General features: G+C 38.7%; 1 protein-coding gene across 5 annotated transcripts in view; it reads left to right on the forward strand.

Moving 5' to 3' along the window:
• The window catches only part of MYO16 (myosin XVI), a 406,659-nt gene that overhangs the window by 186,239 nt on the left and 199,568 nt on the right, over positions 1-20,852 (forward strand). For all 5 annotated transcript variants that reach the window (XM_063337500.1, XM_063337484.1, XM_063337493.1 and 2 more), the window contains exons 8-10: positions 9,500-9,575; positions 12,218-12,371; positions 15,957-16,107. In XM_063337500.1, coding sequence (XP_063193570.1) covers positions 9,500-9,575; positions 12,218-12,371; positions 15,957-16,107 — 381 coding nt within the window. The remainder of the gene's footprint in view (positions 1-9,499; positions 9,576-12,217; positions 12,372-15,956; positions 16,108-20,852) is intronic.

Genomic DNA, 20,852 nt, shown 5'->3' on the forward strand with positions numbered 1-20,852 from the left:
CATATTCTTAAGGAAGGTTATTCTGAATTTCTAGGACTACTGTCATTTTCACCCCCGTAACTATTACGGCTAAAAGCAAGTTTTTATTTTTAATGCACATTGAGATTCTAACATTATACCAAAATTAGATATTATTGAGGTATTAAGGTCAGAGTTGTTTACCTTAATAATTTTACCTTAATAAAATGATGGAATATCATAACCTCTTCGACACACGTGCAAATCTGCATCAGTGACACACAAAAAGCTCTTCAAAATAAGATTATGAGGGCAGCAAAACAAGCCTCAAGAAATTAGAATATGCCAAGGTTGCCTACATAAATTTAACAGGGCCTTTTGGACATATACATTATTAACACTGCTATTGATGGCGGTTTGAACTCCCTTGTCTCATTCATGTACAGCATGGGGAGTGCTGGTGCATGTGTCTGCTGCCTGTGCACACCGGAGTGGGGCACACATTGTCGCTTAGGTACAACACTGCCTGTGCTGGCACTGATACCAACTGCAGAAGGGTGTCTTGTATTTCTCAGGCTGGCCCCCTAATTTGAATTTAGCACGGCAATCACTTTGTGAACAGCTAGTAATCTGGCATTGGTAGTGCTGTCCCTGTTGGACATCTTCCAGGCTGCTGTGATCAGGAGAGCACACACGCTCTCTCCCTGTGGTGGGAATAGGCTGCAGCTCTGACGTTTGCCTTGGGTACTTTGGCACATTTCCCAGGCACAAGCTGTTTCTTTGTTGTTTATCACAGAAATGTCACCTTTCAAACCAGCTATCGTAGGCATGCAGGTCAGAGCTGACTCCCCAGTAGCTTAAACACTACCTCTCCCAAAATTTCATCCTTGGGGGATGCTGCCTGTGTCTAAACTGTTAAATTACTAAATAAAAGAAGGCTAGGGATTAAGCCAGGCAACAGTCTGGCTCACATTCATATTGTTTAGAGCTAGTTTCCTTTATAGGAGATTAGTCTTGTTTGTAGAGAGCTGGTTGGAGTGGTCCAAAGTAGAGTCGGGGGCAGAGCTAACACTTAAGCAGTGTGGATTATAAGGGATACTTAAGCTTGCTCCATTGCACTCTCTTACTTAGTGAGACAGATTTAGCCTCTGGCTTTGAGGTTTAACAGTTTCATGATGTCAGAAAAAAGGATAAGAGAATCATTAAACTGCTGACTGTACCTCTCCAAGAGTAACTCCTGCAGTAGCAAGCGTTTCTTCACATCAATACATTGGAAATATCCCAAATAAATTGAATTTGTTTAGAGAGTTCAGAATGCCTACCTCGTGTTTCTTAGCATGTTATATACATCTTATGTAATTTTTAAAATTTATGTGTGAAATTGCCATTCTGTCAGTATATTCTCCCTTAACACACATTTGTTTGGCTTGTTTGTCTGGACTGAATTGTACCCCTCTGTCTAGTTAATTCATTGAAACACAGCATTTCTTTCCGATCATAGAAGGGACTCTGTGTTGCTTGTGGAAGTCTGAGAGAACACACCTTCTTGCTATGTGATTTAATTTGCTCATCATTACCAAAACAGATTAGTCATTTGACTCAACTATGAACTGTAGTTTCATTTTCTTTTCTTCAAATGCATATTAACCTCAAAATAGAAGTAAGATCCACATCCATCATTAGAATACGATTCAATGTAGATGGGATATCTGAACTCATTGTAGGAAGTGATATTTAATCTCATTCAAGTTTGGCCATTGAATGCAGTTTCTGGACTTCTGCAAACATATTCTACAAATGTTTTCAATGAGAAGAGCCTAAAGAAGGGGCTGCTTATTCAGTATTTCAAAAAGAATCGAGTGTAGTCACTCAGGGAATACATATTTTCCCTGACAAGCAGTTGGAATCTTTCATTTATGGTCAGAAAATCCTCTAGAGAATGTTTTATCCAGACATATCTCACCCTCTTTTCTTTAGTCTTTTTGTTCGTCTTTGGCATGTGTGATTGTACTCAGGTGCATGAGCACCATTTCCCTTCAGATCAAATTACACTCATTTTCCTCAAGCAGAGAGACCACTTTGGGATTTCTGCCTGTGATATCTTTCTTTCAATCTCAATATATTCAGAAGGTTTCTATAAATGATTCAAATACTAATTGTGGGTACAGAACACTAAGGCAAGAAAAGCTAGATTCACACAATAACAAATTATAAGAAAATAGATTTACAAGTTTGAGCTTCATATACAGACTGGGGGTAACCTCAATTTACAAAATTATTATAGAATTCTCAGTGATTACATGTATGTTTTTAAAGCTGAAATACTTGGTTATTGCAGGATCTCAGTGATCAATATAAATTTCATTTTCCTTGAAATACCACCTATAGTAACTTTCTCTTATATACAAGAGGTGTATATGAAAAAGAAGTCTAATACAACTGTTCAGGTACAAACTTTGAGAAGTGCCAGATCTATGATCCTCTCTGTAGTATTGATATAGAACCTGTAGGAACATAGCTTACAAGCATCTTTAATCACAAGATCACATAATATTGTTCCACAATTTATTTTATTTTTTTCTCTTAATTTCCCAGTGGACTGAAAAACAGAAATGTAGGTTATCAGTCTTGAAGTAAAGACTGCTGAAGTCTTTATTTCAACCATAGAAAACCTTTTAAGTAACCTTTGTCACTTGCTCAGATAGCTGAAAACAGTATTAGCTTGTCCTTCTTTACTTGAAGTATTCCAGAGGTTTAAAAGGAATACTCTTAGCCCATATAGGTTAAACATGCTGACTGCAGAAAGGTAGTGGTGACACTTAGGGAACCTGGGTTCCATTCCAAGGTCTGTGTATGAACAGAATCTTTACAGTTCATTCCTCCCACATGTAACCTTATTTGTCCCATTGCCTCCAATCTGTTCCATTCTTGTCTTTACGCTGTTGCTTTATTGTCCCATTCATTTGCCTGGCATCATGTCCTTTCCATACGTGTTTTATTCTAATCCTAATTTCCTTGCACAGCCAGTTTCTGTCCCTCCTCCTCTCCCTGGTTCTCAGCCAGGCTTTCTCTTTTCTCTGCTTTGGCTTCATGCCAACCTTCCTGCCCTTCTGTTATACCTATTCCTTTTTCCCACGTGCGGACAGTCCTAATCTTCCTTGTCCAATCTCAGTGTTTTTTCGTCACCATGTCACTTTCTTCCTTGGTTTTCTTTTTCTGCTTACTCTGTCTCTACCTGCATCCTGGCTCCTTGCCACATCTCTCTTCTTCCCCTTTACTTCATTTATTTCATGCTGTTAGTTCCAAAGCCCATCATTTTATCCATGCTCTGTTCTATTTTTTCCCCTCCACTCTTTCTACCCTGCTGCTAGTTTTATTCCCGCAACCTACTTTTTCTAATCCGTTCCACTTTGCTGACCACAGGTGGTTATGGTCCCCTTTTTTCTGCAAATAGAAAAAATATCTGCCTCATTTATATTGTATTAAGAAGGGAGATCCGTAATGAGTTTCAGACATCATTTCCTGTGTCTAGAGCAGTACTATGGATCAGATCTGCAATCACAAAGAAAACACTGTTTACCTTCTGAATGATATTGCTCTTATTTAGAGGTTTACATATGAGACTTTGGTTTTAAGGGACACTCAGTCTTGGGGAACAAATATATGATCTTCAGAAGTGAATTCACAGTAACTCTAATAGTTTAATAATTACCTTACTCCTAAATGTTGGGAGTCTTTGTTTTGGGATTTACTTTTGTTTGTTTCATTCCACAGTAGCTTAAGTGAATACAGGTCGCTAACCTGCACTTTTCTTCTTAATGTCCTCGATGCTTAGTGAAGTGCTGATTATCACCTCATTCCATTAGTTAAATATGTGTCTCCAGTGCTATTCTAAGCAGTTTTTCACTCGATGACTTATCTGATCTTATTTATTCCATCTGCTGAATATATGGCTAGCATGAAGTTACAGCACTTCTATGACAGAATCTTAGTAATGATAATAATAATAGTAATAAAAATTGAAACTACTTCCCTGATTTATGTGTTCTTATTGCAAATCTTTTAAACATCCAAATGGATGTTTAAACAAAACATCCAAGCGGATGTTTAAAAACAGTCATTCCTACTGGTTAGACTAACATTTAGGCCTACAATGGACCATACTAACAAAGGTGGGTTCTTTGATTTATCCATTATAATCTAAAAACTGTTTTGTAAGCATCTGGTGGCTATGAGTTTTTCAGTTTGAAACTTGTCTAAGTTTTGACAACTTTCTAAACAGACATAGGAATATTCTCAGCCCATGGAATTCATCCCCTGCCTAATCCTCATCCACGTGAAGGTGATTCCGCCCCTCTACTCTGCACTCATGGGACCCCACATGGAGAACTGTGTCCAGCTTTGGAGTCCTCAGCACAGGAAGGACATGGACTTATTGTAATGGGTCCAGAGGAGGGCCACAAAGATGATCAGAGGACTGGAGCACCTCTCCTGTGAGGACAGGCTGAGAGAGTTGGGGTTGTTCAGCCTGGAGAAGAGAAGGCCCCACAGAGACCTTACAGCAGCCTGCCAATACATAAAGGGGGCCTACAGGAGAGATTGGGAGGGACTCTTTACCAGGGAGTGTAGCAATAAGATGAGGGGTAACAGTTTTAAACTGAAAGAGGGGAGATTTAGATTAGATATTAGGAAGAAATTCTTTCCTGTGAAGGTGGTAAGACACTGGAACAGGTTGCCCAGAGAAGCTGTGGATGCCCCATCCCTGGAAGTGTTGAAGGCCAGGCTAGATGGGGCTTTGAGCAGCCTGGTCTAGTGGGAGGTGTCCCTGCCCAGGGCAGGGGGGTGGAACTAGATGATCTTTAAGGTCCCTTCCAACCCAAACCATTCTATGATTCTATGTTTCTGTGAAATAACATTGCCCCAAAAAAGGGAGAAGAGCACCAATAAAAAGGTAGAAGAAAACAAGTTGGGGAGGTACATGTAAGGAGCTGAAAATCTCACAGCAGAGAAAGAAGGGCCTTAGGATTAAGAAAGGATGGGGGTGTGTGAATAAAAGATGGATGGTGAACCAGGTCACTTCGGATGGTCGGAAATGTGCAGCTTTGAAACAGAAAGAGAGGAATGGAGAAATGTTGATTTTGACAGGGAAGAAAAGTGGAGGACTGAAGGAATTTACTGCTGGGAGTATGTGCAAATTGCATGATGCATATTCATTGTGGTGCAAAGTAGCGCATCAGGACATTTGCATAAAACCTCCAGATTTCTGAATTTACAACTTAAGCAGGTATCTCTCCAATGGTAAAGAAAAAGGAATAAATGATTTGAGATAGCGGCACTGTGACTTGGATAACAACTCAAGAGTTCAAAGCTCAGCCAGAGCCAGCAGCTTATCCTTTGCAGTTGCTGGCACAGATCTAGCATTCAGCGCAGCATTCAGAGGAAAATATCTGACCCTACAGGAGGGGAAGGCACTTTTCGGGAGCACTGATTCTGCCCACCAGCTAATTCACTAGCAGTAAAACTAACATGACTTGAGAGGGGTTGGAGCTGCTTTTGCAGCCTCAGATGCGTAGGGAGATTTTTGATGAATCTCTATCACTCATTCATGCCCCATATTTCCTACCCTGTCACTGCAGTTACTTATCTCTGGCAACAAGCCTCACGGTCTGTCAGCTGGCCAACACTGGTACTCCTAAGCCTGTGGTTTATGAAACTGAGCATTGGGCTTTCTTAGGTAACATTTAATGTGTGGTAAAACTTGGCCCATTTTTTGGCAGGGGGAAATTGTATTTGAAGGCTTTATAATGTGCCTATTGCAGTAAATTTATTTATTCTGCTTTTTTTTTTCCCTTGTAGCTTTCCATTTTCATTGTTGCACTACGTATTTCATTAGGTTTAAAGAACAGTTCAACTCTAGTGCTGCCATGCAGCCATGTCCAGTCAGTGTTTTGTCTGTTCATCTATGCATGTTTTTCTAGCACCTTAGATCATAAGTGTTGTTCCTGTTAATGTGAATTGCACTTCATTTCTTTGTAATATTTTCTCTGAGGACTAACACTCAGGTTCACTGTAGGCAGGCTGCTTTTTTTCCCACTTGCTATTTTGGAAAAAAACCCATAGCTCTTTTAGTGTAATTGTGGTGGTCTGCCTGCACATCTGATCATGCATTCTGTCTTGATTGATTCTGATGGAGAAAAAGTGGTCTTTTTTGTAAAAGCCATAGGTGACCTTTTTCCACATTACACAGAATCACAGAATGTTTGAGGTTTGAAGGGATCTCTGGAGGTCATCTAGTCCAGCTCCCCTGGGCACGCAGGCCCCCCTAAAGCAGGCTGCCCAGGATCATGTCCAAATGGCTTTTGAATGTCTCCAAGGATGGAGAATCCAAAACCTCACTGGGCAACCTGTGCCAGTGCTAGGTCACCCTCACTTTATAAGAGTGTTTCCTGATCCAATGGAACATCCTGTGTTTCAGCTTGTGCCCATTGCCTCTGGTCCTGTTACTGGGTACCACTGAAAAGAGCCTGGCTCTGTCTTCTTTGCACCCTCCCTTCAGGTATTTACACACATGGATGAGATTCCCCTGAGCATTCTCTTCTCCAGGTTGAAGAATCCCAGCTCTCTCAGCCTTTCCTCATATTTGAGGTGCTCCAGCCCCTTAATCATCTTAGTGGCCTTTTGCTCTCCAGTGGATCCATGTCTCTTTTGTACTGAGGAGCCCAGAACTCTGCATGATACCACAGATGTGGCCTCACCAGCATTTAGATCTCCTCTCTTGACCTGCTGGCATCTCTCCTCCTATTGCATCTCAGGATACTATTGACCTTCTTTGTGGCAAAGCACGTTGCTGGCTCATGTTCAACTTGGCATCTACCAGAACACCCAGGTCCTTTTTTGCAAAGCTCCTTTCCTTCCAGGCAGCCCCCAGCATGTACAGGTGTCTGGAGTTGTTCCTCCCCAGGTGCAGGACTTTGCACTTCTTGTTGAACTTCATGAGGTTCCTGTCAGCCCACTTCTCCAGCCTGTCAAGGTTCCTTTGTGTGGTAGCACAACCCTCTGGCATATCAGCCACTCCTCCCAGTTTGGTGTCATCCGCAAACTCGCTGAGGGTGCACTGTGCCCCATCATCCGGATCATTCTTGAAGATGTTGAACAGGATTGGATCTGATACTGATCCCTTGGGTACACCACTGGTTACTGACCTCCACCTAGATTTCTTGCCACTGATCACCATCCTCTGCCCCAGCCATTGAGCCATTTTTCAATCCACCTGCATGGTGGCATGGCAGCGCCTTACCTGTTTTTCTGTTTGGAAAGTATCACATCAGAGCAAACTGTAAATGGAGGTTTACAATGCAGTTTTGCAACTATTTTGAAGACTTCCTTACTAGTACAAGGTGCAGCCTAGAAAAGGCACAGAAATGGGTATTTGAAAAAGTATCAGAGACTGATGCGAGGTGGGAACTGGAGTCTGAATGCTGAATGACTGGGAATGGTAAAGCATGAAGGGTCTATGAAGGCATTTGAAAATGAGGGCAAGCAGCTTCTGGCTTGATGAAAAAGCTTCTGGATTTTTTGTTTGTATGAATTGGCAAAGACAACACTGGAAAATAAGAATCAAAATATATATTGTCATTTTATTCTTAGGGTCTACCATATTTCATTAGATATTGCAATTTCTCTTAAAATAGTCATACCTACTGCATTTGTAATTCTGCATTGAAACAGCTTTGGATAGTAGTAATTTTCTATAATTATTCTACAAATATTTCTACTGTTAGGCACAGTTCTGATGATCTGGCAGTTAGATTTTAAAATACTCCTTCTAAAACATAAGTGAATGAGGTTAAAACTAACACAGACAGTTCCGTGTACCCACAAGCAGGTAATTGAAATTAGCAGTGACCTGAATACCTTAGTCTTGGTGATGCTCATCAAGGATTTCCAGCAGGAGTCATTTCTTTTTCAGCAGGAAGCATTGACATTGCAGCATGGAAGGGACTTCTTGTGGCATAAATCCAGAACTTTGGTAACTCAAAAAGCTGTGTTTTGTTCCTAAACTGAAAGTGCATTTAAACACCCCCTCCTTTGATAGAATCACTACCACTTTTCAGAATGGCTGTTAAGGAGATTATGCAACTGCTGATGATTTAGTCAGCTCAATAACTAAGCATTCTCCATTTTTTCATAATGAAAAACATAGATGTATGTGTTGAGGGTTCTCAGTTGAAATCAGGGCTAATTGAATTGGGCAATAAAGCTGTTATGGCTTCCTCCATGCTTCCACAGTTTGCTGAATTTTTTGCTGTTACTGTTAGAATGGAAAGTCAGCATTAGAAAGCTGAGGATAGCAAGATCTTTTTATTTGTATGGAAATTTGCCACAATATTTTCCTGTTTTTCTGTGATTAGAAGTTTGGGGTTTTTTTTTTTTTTTGCATTTAATTGATTCTTCCTTATCATGGTATTTTGTAGTAAGTTGCCTCCTGTGTACTGAATCCATATTGAATTTCATTATTTTTATTGCACTGATTTCCTTCCTTTTTAGCCTTTATTTATTTATTTATTTATTTATTTATTGTTTATTTTATTGCCAAATTACTATCCTTTCCCTTAGGTGCCTTCCAATTCAGGTCCCATTTATCTGTAGCTCTCTTCTGCTCGGAAGAATCCTTTCTTTTCTGCACTGCTTTTTTTCCCCTGTGCTCATCCTGGCCTCCCCTGTTGGTTAAATTTACATTATAAATTCTATTTGTTTTAGCATGTATCCAAAAGTGCAAACAGTTCTCTCATTTACTTGAGCTCTATATTCACATTCTAAATGTATTTTTTGCCCCTTATTCACTTTCTTACCCCTTTCTAACCAACCAATTTATCAGGGTAGACATACTACAGCCTTTGATGGGGAACTATCTCTAGAGACTTTGGTGCAGCAATAGAAGAGCTTGCTAAAAACAGTTGCTTGCAGCAGTCTTACAGGAACTGAAAAATATGTTTTAGATTTTTTCATTATATGATATTCTACCCTACTCTACTACACTATAATTGCTACCATTACTAATGTGTTAAATGGATTTGGTAAACATAAAATAAATGCTCCAATTTCTACTACTGACAGAGAACAGATTTACTACCGTGATGGCTCTGAGTCATATCCCTTTGGCAGTGATGGTACACAGTTCTTGAATTAGTGAAGCATAAAGAAATATTTGTGATCTAAGTCATGACAGGTAGTGATGGAGTGTTAGGTTTTTTCCCATACTGATGCAGATTTGTTTACACGTGTAAGGATGAAGGGAGACTTTGGGGGTGCAGTTATGCTGAGAGTACACTGAAATTGTACAGGAACTATATTTTTTTTGCCTTGTGTGATTTATAGCAATGTGTGTAGTAGCTGCAGAAGGTGGTGTTTTGGAGGTATTTTTTATGGTTTATCATATGATTTCAGATAGTGCAGGAAGGCATGAATAAACTGAATGACAGGTATACTGCTTCTGTCCTACTTCTGCCATTTCAAACACCACTGTTTTTACCCATTTTAGACCAACCTTGTGAAGCTGCTTTTGATGCACTGGGCAAATCCCAATCTTCTTAACTGCAATAATGAAAAGCCTTCAGGTAGGTGAAAATCCTTGTGTATTATTTATGTAGTAGTTGCTGTGACACTGTTTTCTTCTTGATTTCTTAGTTATACTAAAATATGGAGAGGATCGGTGACAGCCAATCTGGGTTCACTAGGGGAAAACTGTGCCTGATAGATGTAGTGGCCCTCTGTGATGTGGTTACAATATTGGTGGATAAGGGAAGAGCAACTGATGTCATCTGCTTAGACTTGTGCAAAGCATTTGACACTGTCCTGCATGACATCCGTGTCTCTAAATTGGAGAGACATGAATTTGATGGATGGACCACTCGGTGGATAAAGAATTGTCTGCATGGTTACAGTCAATGGCTCAATGTCCAAGTGTAGACCAGTGACGAGTGATATTCCTCAGAGGTTGGTATTGGGACTGGTGTTGTTTAATATCTTTGTCGGCAACACGGACAGTGGGATTGAGTGCACCCTCAGCAAGTTTGCTGACGACACCAAGCTGTGTGGTGCGGTCAACACACGAGAGGGAAGGGATTCCATTCAGAGGGACTCGGATGGAATGGACAGGCTTGACAGGTGGGCCCATGTGAACCTCATGAAGTTCGACAAGGCCAAATGCAAGATTTTTGCACGTGGGCTGAGGCAATCCCAAACTCAAATTCAGGTTGAGCAGACAATGGATTGAGAGCAGCCCTGAGGAGAAGGACTTGGGGTTGTTGGCTGATGAGAAACTAAACATGACCCGGCAATGTGCACTTGTAGCCCAGAAAGCCAACCATATCCTGGGCTGCATCAAAAGAAGCATGGCCAACAGGTCAAGGGACATGATTCTGCCCCTCTTCTCTACTCTTGTGAGACCCCACCTGGAGTACTGTGTTCAGGCCTGAGGTCACCAACATAAGAAGGACATGGACCTGTTGGAGCAAGTCCAGAGGAGGGCCACAAAGATGATCAGAGGGCCGGAGCACCTCTCCTGTGAAGACAGGATGAGAGAGTTGGGGTTGTTCAGCCTGCAGAAGAGAAGGCTCCAGGGAGACCTTACAGCAGCCTGCCAATACCTAAAGGGGACCTACAGGAAAGATGGGGAGGGACTTTTTACAAGGGTATGTAGTGATAGGGTGAGGGATAATGGCTTTAAGCTGAAAGAGGGTAGATTTAGATGAGATATTAGGAAGCAATTCTTTCCTGTGAGGGTGGTGAGGCACTGGAACAGGTTCCCCAGAGAAGCTGTGGATGCCCCATCCCTGGAAGCGTTCAAGGCCAGGCTGGGTGGGGCTTTGAGCAACCTGGTCTAGTGGGAGGTGTCCCTGCCCATGGCAGGGGGTTGCAACTAGATGATCTTTAAGGTCCCTTCCAACCCAAACCATTCTATGATCCTATGATTTTATGATACAGACACATATATATATGTGTGTAAACATATAGTTTATATACATACATACACGTATGATGTGTATATATATGTTCTTTCATATATTGCTAAGAACTGCTAGTCATGATCGTGCAGGATGGCATATCAAATGATATAATGTTTTTCCACTTGTTGCATTCCCTGTTTATTTTTAATTATGTTTCTTCCTTGTAAGTTTTCCAGTGCCTTGGTGTTAGCTGCATTTACACTTCCTTAGTGACTTCTTACTGAGTTCGTTTATCTGTCTCAACTGATGATAGTACATAGCCTCATGAACTGGAATCTCTGTAGCTGTTGACTGAAAACAAATCCACCATCCAGTTTTCCGGTGTAACACCTGTTGTTTCCCACAGAAGGTGGCACTTTCTTAGACCAGCTAGAAACAGGGAGTTGAAACAGGTGTTATCTAAAGATAACACAATTATAGAATATATTAGGCTGGAAGAGGCTTCAGATCCACTGGTCTAACCCAGTGATCAAAGGTGGGCTAATGCAATAATGCCAGATAGCAGTGTTGGAGAGAAGAAAACACATATTCTATGCCTAGGATAAAATGAAGAAGGAACCCAGGAATGTAGAAAATAGAATCTTTCTGTCAGATTATGAGGAGAAACTTCCTTTGCATAATAAATTAAGATATGTCATGCTTCATATAATGTGCCACCTACAAATACACTCACAGGGAACTTCATGACATTTAACCTCAGGAAAGTTGTTTGTGGTTAGATACGTGCCAGTTTGTATTTGCATAAAAGGCTATGGACCAAACTGAGATCATCTAACAGTATATCTAGCTGATCGCATTTAGTATGTATTTAACATAGTTGAGTTAACAATGTTTCTGGTCTGCAAACACAAGAGATTTTAGCACTTCTGTACGTGCAAGACATATAAATCTAGTTTGTAGAAACGTAAAAAGGTTGCAAAAGGATTTCAGTACAAGTTTTCATTAAAATACAGAGTTGAAAACAGTTTTGTTGCTTTTCCTGAAGTCCTATGTATTGAATAATACTTCAATTCACTACACAGTGAGAATGGTTTTGAGATTTTACAAATGACAACTTAATTATATACTGAATTTCCTTTGCCTTTGTTTTCTCAGTAACTTTAAGTATTATTTTATGATCAATATCTGAGTAATTATTTTCATTTTATCTAGCTGGATGTTTAATCTTAATCTGATCTAGAGATTTGAATTTAAAGGAGCTTTTCTGCTCTGTTTTCTTTATCTGATATCTTGGTGTTCCACTGTCTTAGATGTTGCAGCTTCTGAGTTTATTGAGGAAATGCTTCTGAAGGCTGAAATTGTTTGGGAGGAAAAAATGAAAGACCCTTTAGCTGTTTCTACTTTATCTCAAGAAGAGCCGTATGAAGAGATCATCCATGATCTACCCACAATTTCCAATAAACTGTAAGTGTTTCTGTTGTAAAGAGTGATGTGCTGAGTCCAGATTATCATTTGAACCCAATTTGTCAATCTCTGAATCCTGTATGGGTGTCCTTGGAGGTATTCAACACCCACCGGGACATGATCCTGGACAACTGGCTCTATGTGTCCCTTCTTGAGCGGGGGGGTTAGACAAGATGCCCTCTACAGGTCCCTTCCAAACTCAACCATTCTGTGATTCTTGAGATTTGATGTGTCAAGTAATTTTTTCGTTTTGGAAATCTACTAAATCATCTTTTGTATTTTTATCTGTCATCTCTTTTTTTCAACCTTAATTCTATAAATATAGACCATGAGTAATAAAATAGTTTGTTATAATTGCCAGTAAAATTATCTGGGGTTGCCATAGTAGAATTGTTAGAGGTTAGTACTGTAGACCCAAACATCCTTCTATTAAAGGAGATGGCAGTAGTGTAGTAAAACTACCATTGCTTATGAGAGAAGCAGGGACAAGTTTTTTAGACTGAAATTTCAGAGATTATGCTGTTTACAGATGTTAACTGGCTTAGACGTTGTTTGGAGGATCTCAGCATTGCCTGTGGAAGGTTTACAGTAACAGAAGTTCTCTCCAACAAAAGCTATAAGCTCAAAGAGCCCACAAAAATGTCATTGCAGAATCTCCTTGATATAATTCCTTTTATATCATCTGTTTACTGAGTTATAAGCTGCCATGGTGGTTCAAATATTGATAATAAAACTGCCAATTATTTGATTGTCAGCTTCCAGGTTTTTGTATAATTTCTTTTTTCTTAATAAACAAGGACATGCCAGAGGACAGTAAGCTATACAATACCATCTCAGTTTATCTAGAAAAAACTCAACATACACGTATATGATGTGTAAGCCATGTATGATGGCTTATACACCTAAAAATGAAAATGGCTAGGCTTCCATGTAATATGCAAGATTTTTCCCAGTTAGGCATGCCAGTAGCAACAGTCCTACCTTGTTCAAATAAAATTATCCTAGAGAACTCTCCTTCCTGTCTATTATGCAATATTATTTTGGGTTAAGTCTCCCTTTGTGGTTAATTATCTATTAATTATCCATTAATTTTCATAAAAGAAGACAGTTCATGCTAATCCACTTGCATACATTAACATAAAATCTTCTATTGTGCTGTCCTGTAGTTCAGTTTTCAATGGCATTGCCTGACTTCATCTTGAGACTAATAGAAATACATATGAATGTTGATAGAAATATTTTCCTAAAAAGCCTCTGTTTTCTGGAAACATTTTATTTCAATTTGTTTTATTTTTCACAGTATCTTTTTGAACCTGAGTTATAATGAGTTGTTGGAGTAATTTTAATACATTTTTCTTTCTTGTACTCATTCACATTTTTTTCGTAGTAAGAATTACACGTCAGCATTTCCATCACATAAAGTCCTATTACGATCTCACAAATACACATAATTTATTTGCTATTCTCCTGTACAACAATACACGCAACAAGCCTGTTAAGTCATGGCATTATTGTCCTCTTTAAGTTCAAAATGCATCTGTGGAAACAGAAGCAGAGGCTTTTTTGCTCACACTTTTCTGTGATTTAAAACCTGTCTCTCTTTTGTGACACCTGAAAAGTTTATTTGTGCGAGGAGTTTATAGCTGAATTTTAAGAAGTGTTTCTAATGTGTGTTGTATACTTAACACAGAAGTCATGAGATTAAATGCGTAAGGTTCAAATCTACATCAAAAAAATCCTGGATCTTCACATTTTAAGAGAGACATCACACGAATAATAAAAAGTTATAAGTGGCAGTGCTTCAGTTTTTAATATTTGAATTCATTTCGCTTATGCTTTTCTTTAAATCTTTCTTCTCTTTGCCTGTCATTAAATCTTAAAAACAATTCAGAATTTCAGCAGTTTTGGCCAATAGCAAAAGACTACTCAAAACCAAATTTTATATTTAATTATGTTTTGTTCAGTTCTGAGTCTGGGCAAAATGTGCATTAGCATTAGTCATTTGTGCTTGTGGGAGTCACAGCTATTTCATTTCTTCTACTGTCTAATAACTGATATTTCTCATTCTATGACATCTAATTGCCAAGTTCACAAAAGTAGTTCTCTAATGGCTTTTCTGTTCTGCAGTCCAAATCAAGAAAACAGGCAAAACCAGTTGGTTCTTGGATCTTTTGTCTGTGTGACATTTGGTAAACAAGTTTATGACAAATTTATCTTAGGTAAATCAAAGCAGGAAATAGAAATTTTTATTTTCGCCAGTGTTCCGCTAGACATTTTACATTAAAATGTCTGAAACAAAACAATCTGAACCATAGATTTCATTACAAAATGTTGAAACTAATTCTTTCAATGTTTGCAGATTGAGGGTTTCATCAAAAGAAAGGCTTTGTTCATGTATCTTTTTTCCAATGGTAAACTACTTTGACTTGTTTTCCAATGAATTCTGCTTAGAAGGTGCTTTGCCTCTGCTTAGGACTGTACCTTTCTAAAACTGTCTGTGTTTCAGTTTTGTTTCCAACAGCAGTTCTTGTCTTGAATTGAAATCAATGTTATCTATGGATCCTCCTTCATTTCATTTGAGTAAACAGTGTATATAATCCTGGCTTTATTTAATCAGTGTTCAAACTCAAATAATTTAAGAGTATAGCCAGGATTTTTTTAAACTTAGTTTGGCATCTGGGCTTTATCCCATAGTGGAATACACTATTCCCACATTGAGTCCACATTTCCTCAATTCAAAGCACTTATGCACATGTTTTGGCAAGCAGCTGCTGTACACTCCATGAGGTTGTCTCATTTGCACTGTCAGAACCCAGATGATTATTTTTTAAGATGTTTGTGTTCTCAACTACTGGGGCTGATTCCTTGCTAATTCCTCTGGATGTACAACCCTGCCAAAATCATCAAAGATTTTGCCATTGTTTTTTTCAGAAGTGTGATGTCATCTGAAGCATCAGTAAGGAAAACAGCTCCATGTATGTAAAATAGGTTTAACTTACACGTGAATGAAGAATATTGTGTATCGTTGCAGTAATTTCAGACTGTGATGTTTCCTTGTTTGTTTTTTTTAGCATATCACAAATTCAAAGCAGCTTTTGGTCATAAAATGTATCTTGGATATTGTCTGATTAAAAGTAAGCTAAAAAGTGATGGAATTTAATTTTAACTGCAATGGTAATATCTGTATTGAGTTATTGTAAAACATACTATTTTTCAAAACAGTATTGTGTAGGTTAATTGGGTATTTTAAATTCCGCTTCCAAATTGGCTATTGATTTGCCAGCCTAGTGCTGTCAAAAGCAGACTCATGCATATTCTTTTTGGTTTGCTCAGTTCTACTTCAGAAAAGATATGCATAAAGGTGAATTTTAAATCAAAGTGTTTTGCTCTGTGTCTTTGGGAACAGACCAACCTATGTGAACAGTTTATTTCTCACCAATTTCTTTTTTGTACTTGGACCAGGAACTCATGTCTCAGCCCTGAATTGAATCTTAGTTCTGTGTTTGTGCCACCCACATTTGGCAATCTTTTGTCTGTCTGACATCTTCAGGAGGAGTGTAACTGCATTATTGATTCTCTTTGTAGCAATCCCCTGGCTTTACCGATTGCCAAGCAAGACAGTTTGCTGGAGAAAGACACCATGTTTAAAGATTCAACTAAAGGTTTGTGTAAGCAGCCATCTCAAGACAGTGCATCCGAAAACATCACTGTGAACACCACAGCCAAAGTTGAACAGGTAACAGCATGCAGTTTCTTGAAATGTTTGTTAGTGCTTAGGTCTGGAAATTGCAAAGTTAATGTAGACCATAGTAATTTTTTTTTCCCCTCACCACACAGCAATATCATTTGCACTGTGGAGCCTTGTCTCCTTGATCACTCCCTGCATCAGTCTGGCTTTGCAAAGAGTTCCTTCTCTGCAAATTGAACAGCTGCTTCCTACCAGCTATGGGTGGCAGGTCAGGGGCTGTAGCAGTCGGAGGGCTCGGAGCTCCTCAAACTCTATTCAGGGTTCACAACAGGGGAGGAACAACTGTTAGCACTTCCCAAAATGTGCTCTTGTCTCTAACTTTGGTTTACAAAGGAAAGAAACACAACCTGGGAGGCTGCAAAACCAAAGAGAATGTCTGAGGAATATTAAGTTGCAAAATAAGTGACTGTAATTTAAAGATAGAAATTGCGAGATTTACAGCTGCAGTGTTAACTCCTTTTCTTGTGCTAATGCATTAGGATACAGGCACTGATTATTTGGGTACCTTTTAGAGTTTTCTCCGCAGGATCACAATCTCATTCAGTGCATAGGGTGAATGCAAAAGGAGGCAATCATCGATTGCTTGTAAATCCGGCATGTCCTAGCTTTGAATGTTTAGGACTTAAGTGTTGTTTGGGTTGGGTTTTGGGTTTTTTTGGTACAAGAGTTTTTATGTTCTGTTACGTGTATTTGGGAAACACATATTCCAGAAGTATTTAGCCATTTAAGAAAAAAAAACAAACTACTTTAGAATCCAGGGTGGAGTGGAGAATTTTCATTTAAAATAATTTACTCTCAGTTTGAGGCATAACAAAAGAGCAAGATACTGATTCCATTTAAACTACGTTCAGCTCAAAAATACTGCATAACTGCCTAACTGCATAACATTTTTTTTTTAACGTGTTCAGAGGAATGTGTTAATCATATGAGATCAATCAGTGAGGTCATGTGTCAGTCATACGAGTCCATCTCTGACAGTCCTCAGCTTTGGAATCCCATAGAGCACTCATTTCCCTACCCAGTCAGAAGATACCACAAAATGTTTTGCACTTGACTTACATCTTGTTTTCATGTCATACAATTTCTGGCCTTGCTGACTCTGCAGTGATGTGGTGAAAACACAGTCAATCCAACAGAGAAGCACTGCTGGTCAGAAAAGTAAATGCTTGCAACCCTGTTAGGAGGAACCCTCCTATAATTGTAGGAAAAGAGAGGGAGGTGTTTAGCTTGTGGTCTTGCTGAGACTATGACTTCCTATGGCAGGGGGGTTAGAATTAGATGATGTTTAAGGTCCCTTCTAACCCAAACTGTTCTATGATTCTATGATTACAGAATCACAGAATGGTAGGGTTGGAAGGGGCCTCTGGGGATCATCTAGTCCAACCCCCCTGCCAGAGCAGGGTCACCTACAGCAGGTTGCACAGGAACACATCCAAGCGGGTTTTGAATGTCTCCAGAGTTGGAGACTCCACCACCTCTCTGGGCAGCCTCTTCCAGTGCTCTTCCACCCTCAAAGTAAAGAAGTTCCTCCTCATGTTTAGGTGGAACTTTCTATGCTTGAGTTTGTGCCCATTACCTCTTGTCCTGTCCGCGGGCACCACTGAAAAGAGCCTGGCCCCATCCTCCTGACACCCAACCTTTAAGTATTTATAAGCATCGATGAGATTCTAGATGTTCAACAGGAGTGTGGACAAGAACATATATACTTTCTTCTGCTTGATTCTGTTTTGATACAGACTTAGCTAAAATTTTTCAAGTTTTCATTATCTCCAGGCTAGACTTTTACTTTACAGTTTGTGCAGTAAAAGAGATGCAGAAACTGATGGGAAGAAGAGCACCTAATCTCCTAGGTGAGAAAGAGCAACCAGTTTTCATGCTGGTGGTTTACTCCTCCACCATGATGTAGTCACTTCAGGGTCCCAGAATTTCAAAACTTTACTCCTTCTGCTGTTTCACTATACTTCAGTGCAACTTCCCACAACAGTTACAATTCAAATACAAGACAGCTTAAAGGTGAATCTCTTCTTCCTCCAATAGTTGAGAAATTTCTGCAGAAAACTCTCTGTGAAATTCTACTTGACATGGGCTAGAATGAATGTGTATCTTGTGGTTTTTTAGAAGCAGGAGAAACAACAAACTTTGCCCAACATCTGCAGTTGCTGAATAAGGAGTGATGCTCCCTTAGAAATGAGTAAGCAGGAACAGTCCTGTCTGGGAAATCAGCACTAACATGGGATAGGTTAGAAACCGTGCTGTTTCCGCTGTTGTGTTTTTAAATGACTGGTTGCATTAAAAAAAAATAAATAAAAATCAGAGTTTAACAAAACTTTTTAGTTGGCAAGGGCTTAATATGTTTTGGCTCTTATGGACAAAAGAGCATAAAACTTTCATCATTTCAGGAAATAGTTTATTTTTTAGTAAACTAAAAAATTCCCGTGTTTTGACAAATGAAAATATGAGGAATTTTGAAGTTTTTGAAGTTTTTTGAAGTGACATAATTGTGATCCTGGAAACTGGCCTTTCTGTCACAGATATTTCTTGTTTCAGCATTTCTTGCTAATGTTTTTTGGTTGAATTTATTGTCACTCTCAGGTTTTTACAGAACAGTAAGCTGCAGTAACTTAAACCTGTTACTTACTATGAGCAGTGCTTTTTTTCTTCCATGCTGACCTCTGGCCACAAGAATCAAGAGGCAGGAAAAACTGCCATAGTTGAAGAGCAGCAATCGAGACCAAAATTTCTGCGTACCTTGAATATTCATGTTAATGTAGTTTTTCTTACCCTGTAAGGACAGGGAGTGTATTCTGTACTCCTTAACCATGTATTATGAACTGTAGGTATGTGTATATCATATCCATATTTGTGTACATAATATATAGATCTTAGTTTTCAGAGATGGTATTTCCAAGTAACACACTTTTATTATTTTTCATTTCACAATTTGTAAAGTAAAATTTTTATTTAGCACTGATACCAAAGAAAAGCTTTGAACAACCCCTTCCCCCTGTCTCTGCCTCTTAGGTATACTAATCTTTTATTCTTACCAGTTGCATTCCAAACTACATTCAAAGTAATCATGTACTGTTTAATTTTTCAATAGGATATGTGGAATCATTACTTGGATTTTATGTTCATATATTATTGAAATAGATCAGCATGATATTTCCTATGCTTTGTGTCAGAAATTTCATACTTTCTTAGGCGCTATGGCATGCAGATTAGGCCTTTATTAGGGGAACAGAGAGAAAAATTTCACCTTATTACATCTGAAACATGCATTTTAATAAAGAAAGCTTGTAACTTTTTTGGTTTTGAGAAAACTAACAGCTCAAATTTATTTGTAGCCTCAGGTTTCTTTAAGTGCAAAAATAATGAAAAAGAGCCTTAACAAAATATTATTTCTCATGAAGTAAGATTTTTATTATATGAAGCAGGGGGGTCAAATGGCTGCACTGATAAAGCATTTTGGGTCTCTCTTGGCTTGTATTAGCTTTTCTTTTCAGAGGTAGAAGATGTTCTTTGATCGTCTGTAATGTCAAGGTCTGTGCTGCCAAACAAAGCAAGCAGTATGAATAATTTCCAGAATTTTATCATAGCTGGCAATTTCTCTTCCTCTCAGCTGGGAGGGATATTTTTCTGATAGCAGATTGAAATTACTGGCCTGGAACTGAATTGTGTGCTTCATGCTACAAACAAATATAGATTAAATCTTTTATTTTGCTTAATTGGTTGTTTTTAAAAAAATATTTTGTCTTTGGCGTATAATTCTTGTTTTCATATTGTTGGCCATATGAACTATGTGATAGACTATCCCCTGATGCCCTTTTAATTGTTCTAGTATCACCAGATACACAAGGGACAACTGTGTATATTGCGGTGTTACATGTAAGAGCTAGAGTGCATACTTATTTCAGTGACACAAGTATTTAAATAAGTAAAATTATTAGAGATTATTATCGAAGCAGAATGTGGATGCTGTTAAGTATATGTAATTTAAATGAGTAAATAGGAATCTTCGTCGTTAGCATTACAGAAATGTCAAAAACTAGTAACTTCCAGAGGCATATTTATATTGGAACTTATGCTGTGTTTATGGCTATTATTCTTTTATGTCTGATAAAATATGCATCATGCAATCAGTATGATAGCGTGATACATGCATCAAGGTGAAAAAATAGAAAAAACTCATCTGTATGTTTGGAAAAGTAGATGAGAAGAACAGAATTTGAAGGAGCCCACAAATAAGTTATTAATAATGTAAATAAAGTTTACTACCAGGTCAAATCAGTTGTGATTTTAATGCATTTAGAATTTCTAATTTAATTGTGATTTATTTGCTCATTGAGCTGTGAATTTTGATGCAAAGACTGTTAGAAAATGCTGAATCACCAAATCCTAAACTTCATAGGAAAAAAAAATATAAAAGTTCATGGAGGAATATTTCAACTTCCCTTCCTTGGAGTTTAACTGAGCACTTCACATTTGTAAGCACCTGTCTGTAGAGTCAGCATCTTTGGCTATATCTACATTATGAAACAAAACAAGGTAGGGCTTGTTCTGTGGCCTAGGGATATGTGGGATGGGTCAGCGCACGCCTATAAGACAAAACTCTTTTCTCCCTCAAAAGTTTGGGCCATGTCAAAACAGCTTATGGGAAATGACCATTGATGCATGACCTGAATGATGCCCAGGTCTTATCTGCATGTGTGCCAGCTGACATGAGCCAAGAATGT

Source organism: Chroicocephalus ridibundus, chromosome 1, assembly GCF_963924245.1.
Source record: "Chroicocephalus ridibundus chromosome 1, bChrRid1.1, whole genome shotgun sequence".
Taxonomy (NCBI): domain Eukaryota; kingdom Metazoa; phylum Chordata; class Aves; order Charadriiformes; family Laridae; genus Chroicocephalus; species Chroicocephalus ridibundus.